We start from the raw sequence: 21,481 nt of genomic DNA, 5'->3' as shown, positions 1-21,481 counted from the left end.
GCACAATGAATGTCAGCACATGAAACCAGCAAGGCCCACAGAGAAGCTACTAATCACCTTTTGCCACAGAACAAAAGAATTTAGCCATGTAAATACCCTCTGTTATGTTCTGGGTTGTTTGTGGACCCGGGGTGGTAGCAGGAGCGAGCACAGAAGCAGATTTGAAAATAAAACTAGGATTTTTAATAAGTGCTTGAGTAGACATATAATGTGGCAGTAAATAAAAGTCCAGGAATATATAAATGTACACAAGAGTTCTGTGGTGGGAGCAAAAGGGTTAATGTCCAAGTAGAAACAATTAGAGCTGTCAAGGTGTGCAGGTAGTGAAACTGAAAATAATCAAGCCAGGTTTGCAGGTAGTGAACTGAAAATAATCAAGCCAGGTTTGCAGGTAGTGAACTGAAGCGCAGGATGTCAGTAGGCTCAGGCACTCAGGTATGGGCAAGGGTGATGGAGGAAGCGGGGTAGTCCAGTGGGAGCTAGGAGCTGACAGGCAGACTGGCAGGCAGCGAATTCACAGGAACAGGAAAGCACAGAGAACTCCCTCTCAGCTAGGCTGAGATACACGTTGCACTGGCAAAGAAGGAAGGCACTGACCCTTCCTAAATACCCCATGCCGTGCTGTTACTGGCCGGAGGGAACATGTGACTCACCAGGATTGGCCAGCCGCATCACATGGCCAGAAGGCAAGATGGCGGCGCCCATGCCAAACGGAACGGAGACACCGCCAGGCCTCACCAGCGCAGAGTGACAACAGGGCCGCACAACAACGCGCGCAGCCAAAGCCCCCCGCCAGACACCAGCTCCGCCACCAGACAGCCCGTGCCACAACGACCTCACAGGTAACACCCGCCTAGCGCCATGCTGAAATACCCTGGCCGTGACACCCTCCTGGTTAATCAATGTCAAGCTGAACAAGGTTATATGTGAGTTGTCCTTCAGCAAGTTGTTGGAACCATCAAGTTTCTAGCAGAACATGGATTAGCTTTTAGTGGAAACGACCAGGTGACTGGGTCCTCAACCAACGGTAACTTTTTGGGCACGTTGGAGTTGCTGTTCCAGTTTGACCCTTTTCTAGACACTCACATTGAAAAGTACGCTAATAAAGGGATTCTTCAGAAAACCCTCAAAATGGATATAGGGCTATGTACTGAGGTCTAGTACCTACCATACCGGGGTCAGGCTATCACCTGTAGTGAGGTGAAAGATTGAGGTGCCAAAGGGGGCCCGAAATACCCGAAAGCCTAGGGGCCTGACCATGGGTTAAAACGGCCCTGGTATAGGGTATATATTTGATAAGAAATTGTGGTACTTCAGGATATGAAACCTATGCAACCATCAAAAAGAAACACCTAAATGCGTTGATAAAGGTAAAATCCACAAAGGCAGTATTGAGTATGTATCAGTGAGCCAGTGTGAGATAAAAAATATCCTATAAATAGTTTAAAGTATTTTTTTTTTTAAAGCATGAAGTGGCCTTTACTGTTAATTCTTTATGTTACCTGGATGTTTCAAAGTTATGTACAGTTGCAGAGGTGGAATTGGGCAGTGATGGAACAGACCAGAATTACATAATAGAAGAATTACTACAACTACACATATTTTATATGGGTAATTAACAAATAAGGCCCTCTACACAGCTCTCCCTCTACACAGCTCTCACACTTACGGCCATGTGCACTCCACTGGATAAGATAGGGGGCTCCTGTGCCCATAGTAGTGATGGTGGAGTGGGTTTCTCGGCAGGAGCCCTAATCTGTTCTAAAGTCCAACTAGAAAAAGCATCCATGTGATTTTGTTATCTTTAAAAAGGGTGTGGTACAAAATGTCGACATGTTCTTAGTGTCGGCATGCAGAATGTCAACATTGCCAAAATGACAACATTGTGAATGTTGACAGTCGGTATGTTGACAATGCAGTTTCCTATAGACCAGTGATTCCCAACCTCGGTCCTCAAGGCACACTAACAGTCCTGGTTTTAGTGATATCCGTGGTTGAGCACAGATGGTTAAATCAAAATAACTGAGGTACTAATTAAGTCACCTGTGCTTATGTACGGTTATCCTTAAAACCTGGACTGTTAGTGTGCCTTGAGGACCGTGGTTGGGAACCCCAGCTATAGACTGATTAACTAACCCTAAACCTCACTCTAACCGCAGCTTAACCCTAACCACAACCCTAAAATCAGCAAAAATTGTCTGTCGACATTATGAATGCATATCTTTAAAACGGAACGGGTATGATATACCGCCGGCCGCATGGCCGGCGGTTCGATTCCCGTAACCGGCAGCCCGACAGGAGGACAGTTCGAAGCAGCGGAAGCCCGACAGCGCTGGAAATCCTGATCGTGGATAGGTAAGTATAGACTAACCTAACCCCCCTAACCCTAACGCTCCTTAGGGATGCCTAACACTAACTTCCTCCCCAAGTGCCTAACCCTAATCCCCCCTCTAAGTGCCTAACCCTAACCACCCCCTTCCCCGCTGCCTAAACCTAAGTCCCCCGAGGGGTGCCTAACCCTAAGTCCCCCCCGGGGGTGCCTATCCCTAACCCTCCCTCCCCCTAGCCTAACCCTAACCCTCCCGGGGGGGGTGCCTAACCCTAAGTCCCCCCCGGGAGCCCTAAACCTAACCCCCCCTGCGGCTGTCCGCTCGCGGCGCCCGGCATCACTACGATCGTGATGCCGGGCGCCGGTCTCCCGGCGTCGGGGAAATGCGGGCGTCTACATCTAGACGCCCAGCATTTCACCCATGCCGGGATAAGACAGTCGGGAAGCTGGCTGCCGGTATTTAGGCAGTCGGCTTCCCGATTGCTTCCCCTTTAAAACAGGCCTTAACTGACTTTATAGAAAAGTTGCAGAAACACATAGGTCCAGCTTATTTGCGTAGTAACTTTCATTTCCAAATTTAATTTGGGACAAATTATAGGGAGTCAGGAAAATGAAAACAAATTTATAGCAACATTATTATTACCGAACTGAAACACATAAATATTAGATCCTAAAAGTAAAGATCACCTTTCCTGTGCAGCCGGTTCTGTCAATACAAATGTATTATTCTAGCACATTACAATGTTTTAATGCAAATAAATGACTGTTCCTCTCATATGCTATAGAGATCATTTTTCTTTGTAAAGAAAATAAAAATCGTGGACTGGGAATGATGTAAACATGATGCTAAAATTATTTGTGGTTACTAATGAAAGTGGGTAACCATTAATTTCAGTTTACTTTCCAATGACATATAAATAAATTCCCTAATGTGTCCAGGAACCTGCCCAGTTATGTTCTCAAATTGGCAAACACTGGCCCTTTCAGGACACAAGAATAAGGGCTGTCCTGAGAAATGTAATTTCCATAGCCCTAGAAGCCTTTCTCTGCTGGCTAGTGTAATTCAAGAGGGGATAAAAAATTGGATATCTACTATTTTTTGCAAAAATCAAATGTTTAAATGCTCAGATATGGTTTAGATTTGTTGTGTCATGAGAGTATTGTTATAATAAGCTTTTAATAGCATTCTTGCTCACTTTCCTACACAAATATAATATACATACAGTAAGAGAAAGGAATGCTTACATGAAAAAGATATTTAACACAAAGAACCTTTACAAACCTAACAGGCTGGAGACTTTCTCTGTAAACTTTATTTGAGTCTCGCTAGGGTAGAAAACTTTCACAAACTTGAACAGGAGAGGTAAATAAAAGTAACAATATTTCCCAATGTAAAGGGGCCCTCGGTTTCATAATAAAGGCAAATATTTATGGAACCAACTACCTGTATTGCAACTACTTGTTTTACACAGATCTAAAAACTACAGCACAACAAAATTAATATAAAATGGAAAAGCAAAAATATGAATGACTTATGGATGAAGGCTAACATACACCGAATATATTATGGATGAGAATGGATAACGTACACTCATTTATAGCATATTCTCAGCGACCGGAGTCGAACAGACAGTAGGTGATGCTTGATAATCACAGACTTTCCATATGTCTTGGACTGTCAGCATGGTTACCGACCATTCCCTCTGTTACCTACCGCACTATAGGCACGACCCTGACTCTTTGGGAATCTTTAAGGAAAATACTTTTGTGTTTCTTCTTCACTCTCTCCTATGACACCGCTTTTTCATAACCCTGATTTCCCCCAGGGATGAACTCCTCCATCTCCCACCTTTGGACACAGGCTGGGGTACGCGTGTCAGCCAGCTGGTCTCCTCATCTGGTGTAAACTCTTTTAACTAGATCCGAGAGACTTGGGATTTACCAGCCTCCGAGATTTGGAGATACCTCCCTGTTCAATGGGCATCACTTCCACTTCCATAAACTCGCACTTCAGTAAATATACCGTTAATGGTAGAGTTTCGGATCCTCTCCCACTCCCTCTGCCTAAATGAGGTTTAGGCCCCTTATTACAAAATGTAGAGATAATTATGCTTATTGTAGTGACAACAAAAATCACTTATCACTACAACTTACTGATAAAGTATTAATGCAACCCCTAACTTTACTCCCAGCAGATGGAGCATGGCTGACACACGGGTATTGCTGTAAAGCACAGACACAATCCACACGAGGGTCTATTTATCATCGGGAGAAAAGCCTATCTATAGATAGGGCTTCTCCTATTAAGCAACTCCCAAAGCCAGCAGAAGTTATTGTTGGTATAACAGTGTAAGTTATTGTTGGTATTACTGGGTAGCCTTTTCCAGCTGCACCCAGTGATAGTTTTGCCAAAGTATGTGGAAACCTATTTAAGAAGGATTGTATTGGAGCAATACTCTGATCACTATCTCTATCACAGGATTATGATCACCCATAGCTTCTGGGGTAAAAATGCTTTATTCAATTAAATAAAGCAGTCTTTTCCATTGAAAGTCATTTTCTGATAATCATTTTCCCCCTTTTTTACTTACTTAATGTTTTGTTTTTTTATTTTTTATTATCAATTATTTGGTTATTAGACAGATTTTTTTTCTATAATTTTAGTTGCTCTTCAGGAGGTATAATTTGTTTTGAGTAGCTCACACCACAATTAAGGTTGGCGACCACTGGTATACTGTCTGTACTGTAAACATCTTTTCACTCTGATGACTGTCACTGTAGCAGTCTGTCAGGTGAATTAGCCATTGAGAATGCAATACACATTCTGTTAAATCTGTTGCTGCAACATTATATCTATAACAATGAGCAGTCATGTTCTTACAAGAATGTACTATGTAAGCAATACTGCACTTTGTATTTAATCTAACATTCATTATGCCCTTCTTGTTGATGGAACATAAAATTTCCCTCTAGACATAATAAGTGCTTTACTGTCATGTAGGAAATTGTAGGGAATTACATCATGCTGATTATAAAGCATCTTCCCACTGTATCTTTTATCATTTGCATATCAAATGCCCAATTACAGAATACATTATACTACCGGAACGAAATGCCATATAAAAGCATATCTAAATTGTGCAACACTTCATGAATAGATGCACTTAAAGGTGATGTCCAACTTCTGTGTTCCCTTCCTGCACAGTATCCCCCCATCTGCAAGCTGCATTCAGACATGGGGTTGTCCGCTGGGTCCTGAATCCTGGAGCTGATGGCCTATGGGCTTCTTATTGGGTTTCTTCTGAAAGGGATCCAATTAGATCCCTCCTTGGTCCCCCCCACGGCGTGCGTCATTCTGCATGTGTGCAAAGTGACTTCTGGGTAATAAATCTGGAAGACCCCCTAGCATCTAGCTATTGCAATGAACAGCTCTACCCGATAAGTGGTACGATGTACTGCATCATGAATGCGATTCTTAGTACATTCTGCTCTCCGACACAGGACATGATTCAGCTGTGCATGCTAGTGCATTGCTGAACGCAGATTCTGGATGTTTGAGAATCTGCGAAGACACCAGACCCGTTCTGTGCATGTACAGAACGGGTCTGTGAGGCCGCATGCAAACTGGCAGCAGATTGTCAGTGATTGACAGTCTGCTACTGTTTGTGGGCGGGGAGGGGGCGGCGATGCCCTCCGTTTCCTGAAACTGTGGTGTGTTGCCGCCGTTGCGGGGGAGGGAAGAAGCCAGGATCTCCATTGGCTGAAGGAGATTTCCTGGCCTCTTCCCCTAAACTGCGGCGGCCGGCTGCGGTACCCCATGGGTGCAGCGTTGAACGCAGCTCGGATAAGTAATGCACAGGAAGCGTGATGCCTCCTGCTGCATTACCATATCTGCAAGGATAGCAATTGCAAATCTGCCTGAGTGCATACATCATTTCTATAGCCTGCGTGCAGCTTTGCAATTACGATCCTTGCAGAATCAGGCCCAGGACTATGCACTGGAAGAATAGGCCATGACTTTCCCGAGCTGTAGCCAAATTTGTGATTTGAGAAACTGCAATGGTCTATATTGTTTGAGTGACCCAATGGGTATAACACTAGTAATCCAAAACGGAGTATCTAAACAACTATACATGTAGATGAAGTACAATGAAGACAAAAATTAATATTTATAGGCTCAATCAATTTTGTACTGACCAAAGAAGTTCCAGTGAGACCCTCTAGCAAATCCAGGAGTTTTCTTCCATCTTTAAGATCTATGAACAGGTCCTTCACTGGCGGTTTTTCATTCTATGGGACAAGAGGAAGAAACTGTTCACATAACAGGTACAGGGTATTCCTGTATATATTACATGCTACATAATTCTAATCAGCAAACTGTTTCAGTACACAACTTCTATTATCCTCAGGTGCTCCGTCTGTCACTAGCAAAAGCTCATGAAAACAGCAGGAGTTACACGTAGACTTTCTCTATTAGTAATGTCTGTAAAGTATATACAGTACTGGTTAACAGAAAGCTATACTGCCCTTCAGTTTCATACAAAATACCAAATGCAGAGCGAGAAAACAGTCTGGCAATGTAGGACTTTCCTATCTGAGGTTACATATGAAATATGTTTCCTTGCTTCCCACCAGTTATTTTTTGTTAACATGAAAAGTTTATCAAAATGATTCCATGTTTCCATGAATACAGATTGCTATTTAAAGACTATGTAACCACTTATAATCCCAAATCCACAAAGCTTGTACTGTACCGTCCTAGGAAGTAGGAACAAAATCAAGTGCTTTTCAGATATATATTGTGCTAAGCATATATTTAGCTACATTCCTAGGGAGCATTGTGGGACTGAGTCGCACACAAAAGCGACACAGTAGCGTCTATTGGTGTTCGCATGTCTGCCAGTTTTTGCAAATGGCATGCAAACTCCTTACCTTGTGTACATCGGTGCGGCCGAATGTGCAAGGACTGAGACACCGGCTTTTAGCGCCTGTGCATCCTGTAATACGGACTGGCGCATCCTAATATGTCACCAGCACAATGGCAGGTGCAGTTTCTCCATCTGGCCACAGCACCTATGCCTGCGTCTGCGAACACAGCTGCTTGCATTGACATGCCCGCGACACTCCCATAACATGCCCATGAGATGGACTTGTTTGCATTCACTTCAAGCCACAGCTCAGAAACGCCCATCACTTTTCCGCCACTTTTCTGATACCGTCTGTTCCAATCGCAATAGCACCATTGTGCGTACACTCTGTGTAACGCATGCACTGCAGGGGTTTTCAGAACATGTAGCGCGTGCGCAGCTGCAATTAGTTGCTCAACTGAACGTTGCGTGTGACTCGGAATCAGGCCCATTATGTGCAGCTTAAAGCAATGGAGATAAAAGTGGAGAAAGATAAGTCCTAGCCAATCAGCTCCTAACTGTCATTTTTCAAACACAGCCTGTAAACTGACAGTTAGGAGCTGAGGCTTAGTGAATAGACTCCTCTCAGCTACAAATAAATGAAAGTAGCCGTAGTTCTGCTCTGGTAAAACCATATCACCTACAATAACATACACATTATTCAGCACAGATGGGGACAATATAGTGCATCTGTGGCAAAATTGCTTTTAATACCATCTACTTTTGCTTGTCCTCCAAAAGAGATTGTAGAAGATTCACTTGAGTATTCCTCAGATATACAGACAATTTTCGTGCTATTAATAATACATTGCATTAAAGTATATATATGCCCTTTCCCCTAGTGTTTCATTCAACTTAAAGTGTTCCTATAATAAGACACAGAAAAAACAGGTCTTGTGGGAAAGTATTGATATTGCTGTCAATGTTGCATTTTTAGCATAGAACTTAGAAGTGCTATTTACTAAATGAATGTACTGTAGGAGGCATGCATGCCAACACTTATACTATTAATGTGGTTTTCATCTTCTATCTCCTGGTAAGTGCGTTAAAACTAAGTGAATGCTTTCTTAGGGTCTCCTCCTACAATGGCTTTCTAAAGTTAACACTGCATTTGAAATTTGAGAAGGCAGCGTGCCCTAATTCTCATGCATTTACATGTGCTTCCACTGCAATAGATTGGATTGGTAAGAGTGCATTCCACGAATAGCGCATGAAAAACTTGTTAAAATAGTGCTGCTAAAGTATGTCTAAAGTTTTAGTTTTCATACATTTTTAACCATTTTCCTATGTGTGTGAATAAGTCATATTTCCTCCTTTCTTATAATGTGACATTCCCTAAATTTGGGTATTCCCCTGGCAACGTGAGAGAGCCAGGAGCCTACCCAGATCCTCCTCCCTTCCCTAGGAAAGTAGGACAGAATGGGAGCTTGATGCAATTCGCTGGGAAATGCATCATCATAAACCCGTAACCCACAGTGTGATAGTGATACCACAATTTGTGCCATCATGAGGCCATAGTGGAGCAAATCAGGGCAACACATCCCCTGCACTTGACACTTTTACCTCCCCTCTGTGATCACCCGGAGCACAGTTCCCAAATGTATGGAATAAGCTTATCTAGTGACAACGTCATCCAGGTGCATAACGAGGGAGGTTCCAGCAGAGTTAAAAACAAAAAAATGGCATGGAGCCCCCTTAAATCCATAACCAACCGTGGATCTTTCAGCCTGGTCTGGTACAGGAAAATGGTGGTCAAAACCGGCATGGGGTCCCCCTATAATCAGCACCAGGCCAAACCATCCGGGTGGCTTACACTATAGCAGGGTCTGCCACACAGCGTGATGTCCCCCTGTCATAATGTAAAACCAGACCCAAAGTGGAAGGCCAGGGCTAAAAATTATTTGAAGTAGGAACCCCCCCCCCCCTACAAAAATAGAGTACTCTCCCTCCCTCCCGAGGATCTGCAAGCCCTCTTCTGAAGGCCCAGAGCTATTCCCTGCATCCTTGGTGGCGGTGGGTGGGTCATTGGTGTAAAAAAGAGATTATAATATTGTTCTTTACAGTTGGACTACAAGTCCCAGCCTGCCTGCCTCGGCATGCTGACAGTTGTGAAACCACAAGTGCCAGCATGCCTGGACATCAAGGGCCTGCTGTGTAGAAAGTATTAAAATAATGACAGCACACAGACACCGACTGTGTTAACCCTTTATTAAACACACACACTTCATACTTACCTACTCCTAGGATGTGCTCGGTCTCCTTGTAGTAATCTGCTTATTTTGGTAAAACAGTAAAACTCTGTGACCAGATCCCATTCGGACATACTGTACAGTATCTACAGCGCTATCCTCAAAATAACAGCTACCATGTAGGCCACTGTCATATTAGTCTAGGGGAGAGCGCTGATTGGCTAACAGTCGGACGCTCAGTGGGAACTGTCATTTCGGGAAACGCTGTACATATGCTGTACATACAGACCATGTCAGTGGGCTGATTGAGCCTCAGTATGGGGACCCCAACTTATTTTTGGGGTCCCAACTTCTGAGGATTTACAGCCCTGGGCACACCAGTTTGGAGCGGGTTTTACATGATGGCAGGCTGAAAGGTCCAGGGCTGGTTATGGATTTGGTGGTGACGCACACATTTTTTTTTTAACTCTTCAATTGCTTTTAACCCTATGAAGCCTGCACAGATCACAGAAGCCGTTGGTTTTGAACTGAAAGATCAGCATTTAGAGCTGCAAAAAACCAACTGACGTCGCTATTGGGTTTCAAATGAAGCTGAAACCCTACGGTTGATAAATATGCATTTTTTTTTAGACAGTAACAAGCCGTTGTTAGCAGTCGATTTCTGTCGGTTCCAAAACCGACGGCAAACCGACCTTTAGTAAATTTACCCCCCAACTGAAATTTAAATTTTAGGTGGAGCTCTAAGTTGTTTTTTCCTTGCTTCCCATCTTTCAGACTATGGGCCTGATCCAAAAGTGGATGCAGTTGTATTCGCAAATGCAATTTCAGCTACAGTGGACTTGCGAAAAATATGTTAATAATTTAGCCGCCATCTTGTGTACAGAGACACCCACCGCCAGCATCTCAGCTCCGCAGCTTATGTACAAAAAACGCAACATCGGTCGGCCGCACGATCAAACTTCTGAGCAACCCTATGCTCTCAAAATGTCCATCTGAACTAAGACACCAGGGCCAGTCTAACTGGCAGCAGCTGACTAAGGCACACCCAGAAAAGTGAGAACACGTCTGTGTTTTGTAGCTGCCCTCCGTTACCGCCCCCAAACGGTCACTACCTGTCATTCACTTTGTGAATAAATCCTTTCTGCGCCAGGCGTATCTAATCAATCACCGTGCCAAAAAATTGCTCCACTGCGTCCATCATCGACATTATGTTCACCTCTGAATCAGGCCCTATATAAGGATTCTGTAAGGAGCATCTGTCAGTCTGAAAGTGTTGATAACAGAAACTACTTGCACTCAGCAGCACATTGATTGCAATACCTAACAATTCCATTAAGGGAGGGCATGTATATATATATATATATATATATATATATATATATATATATATATAGTGTGTGGGAGAAGCACTGGGGAATAGTAAATGGTGTATATATGGCTATAAACTAACTGATTAAGTAGTGAAGTATTTTTTAGTAACTTCCTTCTGTCTGGCCTCCTCAACTGAATTGTGGCACCGCTATTTTATTGCTGGATTGGAACTTAATTACCTCAGGACTGCTCCTTTGATTGTGTTCTTGGGTCAAATTTTTATAGGCATTTAAATTTACCATGTAAACTTGTAAAGACATTTTGTTCTGCTTCAGATATTTAGATTTGAATACACAGCAACTTTTATTATTTGCATAAGATATACATTTCCACATTTCCACACTTGTGCGCCAAAACTATTTCTGTGCGTAAATGCTTTCATATTGCAAATTTTCATCCCCTTCAAACTCAGGACCTGATTCAGACCCGCTCGCTAGCATAAGTTCGCTCGTAGCTGGTCGATTTTTGCATTGTGTGCATGCGTACGTATCACAGTTCACGTGCGCGAACCAGTGCAAGAGGTCGGGAAGCGTTCACTAGCTGCGCATAGACAGCCCAGCAGAGTGAGTGACAGGAGAAGCCGTTTGTGGGTGGTGACAGGGGCTGGCCATTAAAAACGGGGGAGTGGAGGTGCGAACGCAGGCGCATAATTTATAGACAGTGTCATAGTACACGTCACTTGGCTGGTTTTTACACTGATGTTTTTGCAGTGCTTGCGGTAGGGTATGGTCAGCCACAGGTGCTGCGATCACATCCATGGTACCCAATGCACCGATGGTTGCATACACTTCCTGGAGATGACGTGCGCAAGTGGACGTCTTAAGACAGGCTAGTGGGCGTCTGCATACACAATGCGATCGCACGCCAAGACATAGTGGGCGTGCTAATGCCTTGCCGTGCGATCGCCTGCCTTGCTGTGGTTTTGCAGCTTTTGCATATGCTGGGTGCATGCGAACGCACCTAGCGAGGGGGTCTGAATCGAGCCCTCAGTTTATTCAGCTATCTGTACATATATCCTCCTACTCATCTTGAATTTGGCAGATTGCCTGAATTGAGGGGACTATCTCACCGTGAACCGGTTGGCAATCTCATACCAACTTGGCCACAATTGCATGTTTCTTTTTCGAAGGCTGCTGACGTCATTCCTGCTGCATACAACAGGAAGGAGAAACTCTGTGCCTTCAGTAGGGGCCCTTCGCACGTTTGCAAACTACAGCTGTCGATTCAGCATGCAAACTATACAGTGATGGTTACATGCAATGCCACAACAATTCAATGGCATCTTTCTGATGGTCTCTCATGCTTGTAGGACACAAGTTTACACAGTGAGGGTGTGCCCATTCCCAGCGGATGGCCCCACCCATTGTGACAAGGTCATATTCCTGATACCTACTGACAGAATGTTGGGAGATGTGCATGTATGAATAGCATTAGCAATCATGTGCGGGAACAGATGTCAGATGACGAAGCCACATTTTTTTTAGTTCTGTCCTTTTCTAGCAGTTTCTGGCTATGTACAATGAATGGTGAAAACAACCTTAATATATCTAATTGCAGAGCACATTGATCCCTATGGTAAAACAATTTGACAGCAGATTTACTTTGGAAACCAATATCAGTTACTATATAAGTGGGGTGTCTCTAAAAATGCCAGTATGCATTCCAACGCACCATAATAACTATACCAACATATCTACTTTAGAACACAATTTTCTTGCAATTAAAGCTATTTGTTTATACAGCTGTTTCTTTGCTAGTGTCCACAAAAAAGTGTGCTTTGAGGAATTTGAAATTAATTTAATTGGATAACCAAGAACTTCAAGACTCTCTAATGTCTATTAACCAGTTAACTGGCACCGTCGCATAAGATGCAAACGCGCCAGCTGGGCTCTCCCTGACAAAGCAGCTTCCCAGGCAACTGTGCCCCTGACCCGGCTGCATGCCATGCAAAGCCCTTAGGTGATTTTAATTGAAATCAATTTTGCACAAATGCAGAACTGATTTCTTGCTGTTGACCCAACCCCCCAGCAGCGATGAAGTGCTTTCTGACCACCAACATCACTGCCAATTTGTGCACTGGAATGCACTGCAGATTTGTGTCAGAGTGCATCCCGCAGTAAAGGAAAAATCGAATGCAAAGAGAACTGAAGTTTCAATTGGTACATATGGGCACTGGGGGGAGGGGGAGGGTACCACTGAGGGATCTATTGCAACTGGGGGATGAGAGAGGTGTGATGTCACTGCACTGTCCTCGTATTGCTACTAATTGCTACTGGGACTAGGGTAATGCTACAATGGAGGAATATGGACTCTATGTACTGTATGCATTTTTTTTCCCAACTAAAATATTAAAATATTAGTATTTTGGACCCATAATTTGCCAGGTCAATAGCTTCATCCCCCTATGTCTCTCCAGCCCTATGCCTCAAATTTCTCTCCAGCCTCATGCAGCCTCTGTCTCTCCAGCCTGATAACCTGATGTCTTTCCAGCTTCAAGCCCCCCCATCGCCTCTCCAGCTCCTCCTCACTTTTCTCCCCATCCTCATCCCCGCTGCTTCTGCAGCCTCTGTCTCTCCAGCTTCATTCCCTCATGTCTTTCCAGCCTCATGCCACCAGGTGTCTTTCTAGCCTTGTTCCTCCCCTGTGTCTCTCGTACCTTCACTGACATCTGTTGGTATGATGGTATGACGTCCAACACAATGGGCATGTTTCCTGCCAATATCGGATCTGCTGAAAGAAGGGCATGGCAAGTATGTGGGAGCATCTTGATTATGGGGACCTGCAATGGAAGTCGCTGGGGGAGGAGGAGTCCATGCGCCTATATTAGGCTCTCACTGTTGACATTCACTGGCTGGTTTGGGGGTGAGGTGAGGTAGGCCCACTGTCTAGATCGGTCTAAAAGCCACTAAGAGCTCTGAGGGAGTTGGGGGCCTCCCCTCATCTTTAGTGCGCAGCTGTTAGATTGACATTTATTAGTTAGTTGCTTTTAAAAAGATGAATTTTGCTTAATTTAATTTAAAACAAACTACAATTTCTGAGCTTTGTTTTGGAAAAAATATCAGTGCTCTCTTAATCGTGTAACCAAAGAACAGTGCAAGTCTCTGCTGCATAAATTGTAAATGAATAGCTTTGCACTGCTTACCATCTTCCTTTGCACTGCTAGTATGGATGACAGTGTTAACTGTAGTCAGATGCAGACACAGAACCACTTACAGACTGTCTCTGATCCAGCTGGCTATTTCACAGGATGTTTTGCAACCTTTACTTGGCTTTGGACATCCACCAAAAAATGTTTCTGTGTTGGTGGTGCTGTTGTTCTTCAGAGAAATATGATGAGAGCTCTCAAGGCGTTCCCTCTACTCTATGATTGGTAACTGCGGGTTTTATGCTTGTGTGTAGCGGTGCTTGAGACTATAGATAATAAGCATGCTTTATCAATCTCAGCACGGAGGCTATGAATGCTGGTTACGTCTTCAAACAGGGTTGAATGCTGAAATCAATACTGCTCTTTGATCACAAGAAGTCTGTGTGTAATGTCAGAGCAGTTTAACAACAGCCAGGGAGAAAAAGGCTGCCTTAATATGATTTAAACATATGCAGCACTACCCTATAGGCATCTTGTTAACAAACAATAATTATTGGATCAATTGCACATGATCTATGCTAAATGCAAAAGTTTGGACCAAACAAAGGAGAAATGTATTTTGTAGTGGCATAGAAAAGTTTAAAGCCCAGAGAGCTGGGTGTGGGAGCATTACACATCATGCCAATAGTATTTTCAGGAAATTCCTGCCACTGCACAATTATATTCAGTCATACGTTCCTCACTTCTTGTGTTGTTACAAAGTGTTATTCCACAGATATTTTTGCTCACTAAAACTGCAAACTCAGACACAAGATAAAAGAACAACGCTGCATCATATACATGATCATTTATGTTGTGAAAAATACAATCAGTTTTGTGAGTTTATGACGTGGTTGTGCACAACATCGTCGGGAACTCATAGAAATTGTCTATTTGCATGAAGATGTTTGCCGCTTTGAAGACAAGCAATAATTATAGGTGGTCAGTGGGTGAGAATATACTGTATGGAAGGTTAATTGGTATAACCAACTAATTAGAAAAATCTCAGTAAATGTTGCACAAATTGAGTTTCGACCAGGCCAATAGAGGACCCCATGTATTATCGATGCATAGCGCTCGCTAAAGGGCTTATGTCATCCTTTCTGTACTCAACAAACAGCAGTAATCTTAGTATGTCGCAGTAACTTTCTCGCCATCTTTAGATTGATGGCAATGGTGACCCGGCGCTGCCTTTCCGGCTTTAGCAAAGCCTTCCAGGCCCTGCCGGGTCTCCGTGTCATGCACATGTGCTGACGGACCTTCGCGCATGCGCATTACACAGGAGCCCGTCGCTGGCAGCATTAGGCTGCCAGCAGCTGAGCGGAGGACCTCGCAGAGGATGAGGACTTCGCTGGACGGGTAAGTATTGATAAATACTAGTGCCTTTTTCATTTGTACCACAGTGATACTAAACAAAAAATGCTGCATGTATTTACGTTCGTTCATAAATGGGGCCCTTAGTGAGAAGTTCCAGTGATAAAATATTGAAGTAATTTGCTTCACCAATCCAGGGAATTCTGTTATGCTATGTATTTATTATACACAATTTGAAGAATGAACTGAAGCTGGGACTACGATGGTCATTTAATTCTGCACAGGTGAGGTTGTAAGTAGCACACAAAAGGGCAGATTCAATTAGCCGCGATGGTTACAGCGGGTTTGTCGCATTGCCCAGGGCTATTCATTTGCAGGCCACGGTGAGCCCGCAGGCTGCACTTAACATGGATTTCTATTTGCACCCTCCTGAGGGGCAAACAGAAATCCGTGGTAAGTAGGGCTTTCTGCCACTACTGCAACAGCTGCAAGCAGGTTAATACAAAACTCTGGGCACTTAACCCAGAATATATTGGTTAACGCATGTAAATTGCGGGCTTACTGCGCTAGGAAATGGGCTTATAATTGAATGGCTCCAGCCATTAAAGAACAAGGTTATGAACCCACATTAATACCATTTAATGTCTCAATCTACATAGAACAAATAAACAGAAATCATAGAATCGTTTTGTTTAACAAAATGTATTCTATATTTTTGACTGAACACAGTAGCCACCTTTGCAGATATAACTGCCAAACAAACTTGTGACATTCTATTCCCAAAACTGTTACAGAAGTTCCCAACAATGTATTGCAAACCAACAAATTGGGGTTTAAGCTGGAGACTGTGCTGGCCATTCCATGACTGTACCCTACACCAGGGGTTCTCAAACTCGGTCCTCAGGACCCCACACAGTTCATGTTTTCCAGGTCACCCAGCAGGTGCACAGGAGTATTCATTACTCACTGACACATTTTAAAAGAGCCACAGGTGGAGCTAATTATCTCACTTGTGATTATTTGAGAGATCTGGAAAACATGCACTGTTTGGGGTCCTGAGGAACGAGTTTGAGAACCTGTGCCCTACACTATTGTTCTTGTCCTCAAAGGTAGCTCTGACATAGCCTAGAGGTATATTTTGGGTCATTATCTTGCTGTAAAATGAACCGTTCACCACTTAATTGTAGACCAGAGGGTATTGCACGGCACTGCAAAATGTTGTGGTAGCCCATTTGATTCTAGTCACTCTAAATTGCTGAATCAGGATTCAGCAAAAGCCCCAGACCATCATGCTACCTTCTCCATGTTTGACAGTTGGGGGTAAATTTACTAAGAATCGAGACAGGTTGAGCTGCCCATCTCGGGTGATTTATTAATTTTTTTCCTGCTTGCAAATTTACTAAAGGCAAAAGTCGGGTGAGTTAGAGAGAGATTTCTCTCATCTCACTCGTAAAACTCGGGCCAAATCGGAAGTACTTTTCACCTAAAACGTACAGCTCTCAAATTTACCAAGAATCGGGATGACAAGCTCGGGTGAGATAGGAGCAAACTCTCTGTCAAAATCACTTTTCAATCTCTCAACTCCCTGATTTCTGGGAGCAGGTGAGTATGTGTGTGTGGGTATGTATGTAATAAAACTTTATTTTTAAGGTGTGTGTGTCTTGTGTTTTTTCACACATTTCTTTACAGGTGAACTACAGGTACCAGCGGGCCCTTAATGCCCTGCATGCTGGTACTTGTGGTTCTCCAAGTACCAGCATGAGGGGGAGACTTGCTGGGACCTGTAGTTCCACTGTAAAGACAATGTTGATAATTCTATTTTTAACACAACATACACTATCAACCCGCAACCCACCACCCAGGGGTGGTGGGGATAGCCCCGGGCTATCAGCCTAGGCCCGGGGTGCCTTGGAAAGGGGGACCCCTTTATTGGAGGGGTCCCCAACTCCCCAGGAATACCTGGCCTGGGCTGACTAGCGGTTAGGGCTAATGCTGTGGCTGGGGGACCCAGTGAAAGGGCACCCCTGGCTGTGGTATCAGTCCCCCGCTAGAAAGGGTCCAGAGCTGGTTTTAAATATACGGGGAACCTCACGCCATTTTTTTCTGCCTATATTTAAAACCAGGTCTAGCCCTCTTGCCTGGTGCTCATTCTTAAATTACTGTGGAACCCTACACATTTTGTTCCCTGTAATTTTAAGAACCAGGAATGGCTGGCAAGTTCGGGGCTGGTTAGTCTTTTGGGGTGGACCTCACGTCCTTTTTTTTTTTTTTTAATTAACCCATTCTTTACAGGTACAACACAAGCAGCTTACGCATATCTCACTGATATGTGCAGGCTGCTTGCTAGGGAGAGTTGTGCAGAAAGAAATCACTGCAATCTCGGGTGAGATAGCTCACTCGAGCTTGCTTTAAAATCACCCAAGAAAATCGATCTACATCACCATCGGCAAACTCGTTTAGCCTCAAATCACCTGTTGGTAAATTTGAGAGATAAAAAGAGATTAAATCACCCAAATTCAGGTAAATTACACCAAGATGAATCACTTTGCAAATTGGGACAATTCCGATTCTTAGTAAATTTACCCCTTGGGGTTTATATACTAAGCTGCTTTTACAATTTAAAAGGGCAATATTTTTAATAGTAAAAAATGAACTGTTTTGCTACTAAAAGCATGACGGTCATTCATCACATCGTCTCATCTGCTGTGAGGCACATCAGATGGGGCAATGCGGTGAATGACCAGGTGCTGTTAGATGCAGCATGTAATGACACATTGCGCCATTGTATACTGGATCATGCAGTATGTATGGCACCCTCAGTTATGCCAATTTATATGCCAACCTCAGAGCCCATCAGCCATGCCCTTTTATATGCCAGACTCAGAGCCCCCTCAGTCATGCTCCTTTATATGCCATCCTCAGAGTCCCACAACCATGCCCCTTTATATGCCAGCCTTGGTACCCCTTCAATCATGCCCCTTTAAATTATTAAAGCCTGGGGCTGTGACAGATAGATGTGTTTTTATTGAGCGAGCTGGCAGTTGTGCTCAGCCTGGCTCCTATGAATCCTTCTGGCCCACTCCGCAGGATAAAGGCGGAGCAGCAGGGAAGGCTGGCCCAGCAGTTACATTACCAGGCTACGCCAAACGTTATATCCAGCATACACCTCTTACACCAGACTCCAGACACAGCTGCCCAGACGAATCCTGGAAAGGGACCAGATAGCAGCAGGACACTAATACAATTGCCAATACAGATACCTTTGTTCATACCTTTTATATCTGCAAAAGCTTTTTTCTTTCTAAAAATAAATAATTGTTGAAAAAAAAATCTAAATTGATTCCATTTGTTAGAAAATAAAATGTGAAAACCTTTTACTGTCCTTGTATTTCAGCAAATGTGGTGGTCAGACAGGGAGACACAACTGACCATCAGTTAAGGTGCAGTTACTCAGATTGCACAGTTTAGGAAATGATGAAGCAGAAATGAACCATATCTACAATACTTCTATACATGAACATCTGATAGCATCATAGATCTACATTGTGTTCAATGAACAAATACACCATCTTCTATGTCACACAATGTAGGAAAGAATCCACCTGTCTTGTCCATTTAAGCACTGAACAATCCTTCTCTGGTCTTTAGGTAAAATGTGAAGGGTCTGTATGGCAAATTATCTTACCTTCGAGAAGCGAGCATTTATCCATTTGGTAAAAGTCTTCTTTTGTACGTCATTATGTTCATCTGATTAAAAAAGAGAAAGAAGAATTAGCATGATTTGCACAGCTGGGACTTGTAATTCAAAGGAATCCTGATATAAAGGTAGCTATAATGAAAAGACACATTGCTGTTAGCAAACAATGCTAGATTTGTGGCTGTATTTGCAATTGCAGACATTGCTGCTTCTTTCAAGGTATAGATACTTTTGGATATTTTCTAGATGGTTGGCAAAGGCAGGTCATTTTCCTATGTGTGTATAATATAATGTATATTGTCGTATACATGACCATAAAAAGGCACAAGGCTAAAGGTCCACGAGGTCTCCTAATGAAAACTACATTGATTACATTACAACTCAACAGAGAACTCAGGGCCTGATTCAGACCCATTCGCCAGGCTGCGTTCACACGTAGCCTGCCGATGTTTGCAATCTGCGCATGCGTACAAGACGCAGTGCGCATGCGCGAACCAGTCCATGTGATCGCGAAGCATTTGTACCCAGACGCCCTGGTAGAATGAGTGACAGGACGAGCCGTTTGTGGGTGGTGACAGGGGTTGGTCGATGGCAACAGGGGTGTGGTGGTGCAAACGCAGGCGTGTCAGTGCGTCTGAACGTCATTTCAGGGGCTTGCATAATTAAGACCAGCGTCAGAATACACGTCATATGGCTGAATTACACACAGCAGCACTCGCAGTGCTTGCGGTAGGGTAGCGTCAGCCACAAGTGCTGCGCATGGATCCAATGTTATTCGATTTTACCGATTGTTTAATACACTTCCTGGAGATGACGTATTTTAATAATGGTAAGTGGGCGTCTTGTGACAGGCTGGTGGGAGTCTAAATACATACTGCGATCGCACGGCAAGACATAGTGGGCATGCTGTCTTGCTGATGTGCATACTCAGGCTGCTGACGGCTGTGTGCGAACGCATCCTAGCGACCGGGTCTGAATCAGGTTTTCTTACAGGAGTTTATAGTACCATTATATAAACATGTTGGTATTTGAAAAGAACACCTCTAGTGTTTTGTCTGTTGGGTGTTATATATTTATGGTTTTATATACACACACACCTACAATAATATAATTAATAATAAACAAGTTTTCAGCACTCCAAAACAAAACACCAAGTTCAATACTCTCTGTACACTATTCGTACAATGTGTTAGTATATTTAAACCCTACTGCATTACAGGCCAGTCCTTATGTACTTCTGTTATGTGTAAATAGAATGTGGAGTAACATAAAAAAACAAGATGCCTAATGGATTTTTTTTAGCTTCTAAGCATAATGCCTGCTTTAAAATTCTGCCCTCTAGGATAGAGCAAGTGGGTACGTGAGAGGGGTATGATGCCACAATTAGTGTCACTACTGCAAAGTCACCTGCTGTGGAATGCCAAAAGCTGCCAAATCAAGCATCTGCGGGCAGGGCCAAGATAACGGGATTCGCCACAAATCCCATTACCAGACCCCCAACACTCATTCAATAAGAAAGTAGGTGAATTCTGGGAAGCTGATCTACTCTCCAAAGGACCGTTTTTTTCTGGTGACCTATAAACATTTTTAGTTTACCACTTTAAAATGGCCACTGATATGATTGAGGAGGACGAACAAGAAGCTGAGGTCTCTGAGACTACAGGTTTTTAATGGTGTCTGTGGTCATATCTCTCTCGGCAGCTACCCACATACCCAGGCTTTTACGGACTGTTCCAGGCCCTGATGAGGGGAATGCAGAACAGGTAAAGCATTCACCCTACATAGAAGTGCAGCATTACAGGGATTGGCGAGTCATTTCTTTTTTATTTGGGTTTGGGTGTGCACTGACCAAGTACAAAAGGCCACAAGACGTAAAGCTTAAATACTAAGGATTTACTTGTATATCTTTTTAGCTTTCTGTGAGATAAAGGGTTCTGTAGAAGTAATTGTGATTTCCCTAATTTCATAATATCACAAGTAAGCTGACATGAAAAAAATAAATTATTTCCTATTTAGAAGCCAGACCAATAGTACATTATGTATATGCAGAATACCAAATAATAAGAAACGAGTCTTATAAATCAACTTATTAGAACTGGGATTGGTAACATATGTTTGGGTTTCACAAGCTCTAAGATGGTACCTCTATAGTACTGTAGCATCTAGTTATATCTCAAGGCCTTTGCTGTAGTGTAAAGGGAGATCCAGGGTGATTGTTTGCATCTTGTCACCAGTCAGAACTGGCACTGAACAGACAGAATTCAAGCATAATATAGACAGTAGCACAAGACGTACAGCAGAGTGAGGTACATTGGTTTGCAAATAAGGAAGGATGGGTAGTTGCAGGTATTTTCAAATAATTTGTTAACAGTATTTAAATGTCTATAAAGAGAATACATGAAAAGGCAGAAATAGATCACAAAAAACATAATGTAATATTTTCCTCTATAAACAGTACATTAAGATTTAGTTTAGGCATAGGTTCACAGGAAAGTGAAAGTGTTATGTTGGAACCTCAAGTTAAAACCAGTTGAGCACCTCTAAAATATA

General features: G+C 43.2%; 1 protein-coding gene across 1 annotated transcript in view; it reads right to left on the bottom strand.

Annotated features, from left to right (window-relative positions):
- UTRN (utrophin) overlaps positions 1–21,481 on the bottom strand; it is a 764,396-nt gene that overhangs the window by 653,089 nt on the left and 89,826 nt on the right. Inside the window, exons 3-4 of the mRNA XM_088474412.1 lie at positions 18,920–18,981; positions 6,527–6,619 (exon numbers count right to left, since the gene is read on the bottom strand). Of these exons, the coding sequence (XP_088330538.1) occupies positions 6,527–6,619; positions 18,920–18,981 (155 nt within the window). The remainder of the gene's footprint in view (positions 1–6,526; positions 6,620–18,919; positions 18,982–21,481) is intronic.

Source organism: Taudactylus pleione, unplaced genomic scaffold (assembly GCF_031769625.1).
Source record: "Taudactylus pleione unplaced genomic scaffold, aTauple2 ptg000154l, whole genome shotgun sequence".
Classification (NCBI taxonomy): domain Eukaryota; kingdom Metazoa; phylum Chordata; class Amphibia; order Anura; family Myobatrachidae; genus Taudactylus; species Taudactylus pleione.
The sequence above is the reverse complement of the archived record's forward strand: the minus strand, read 5'-3'. Positions and strand labels throughout refer to the sequence as shown.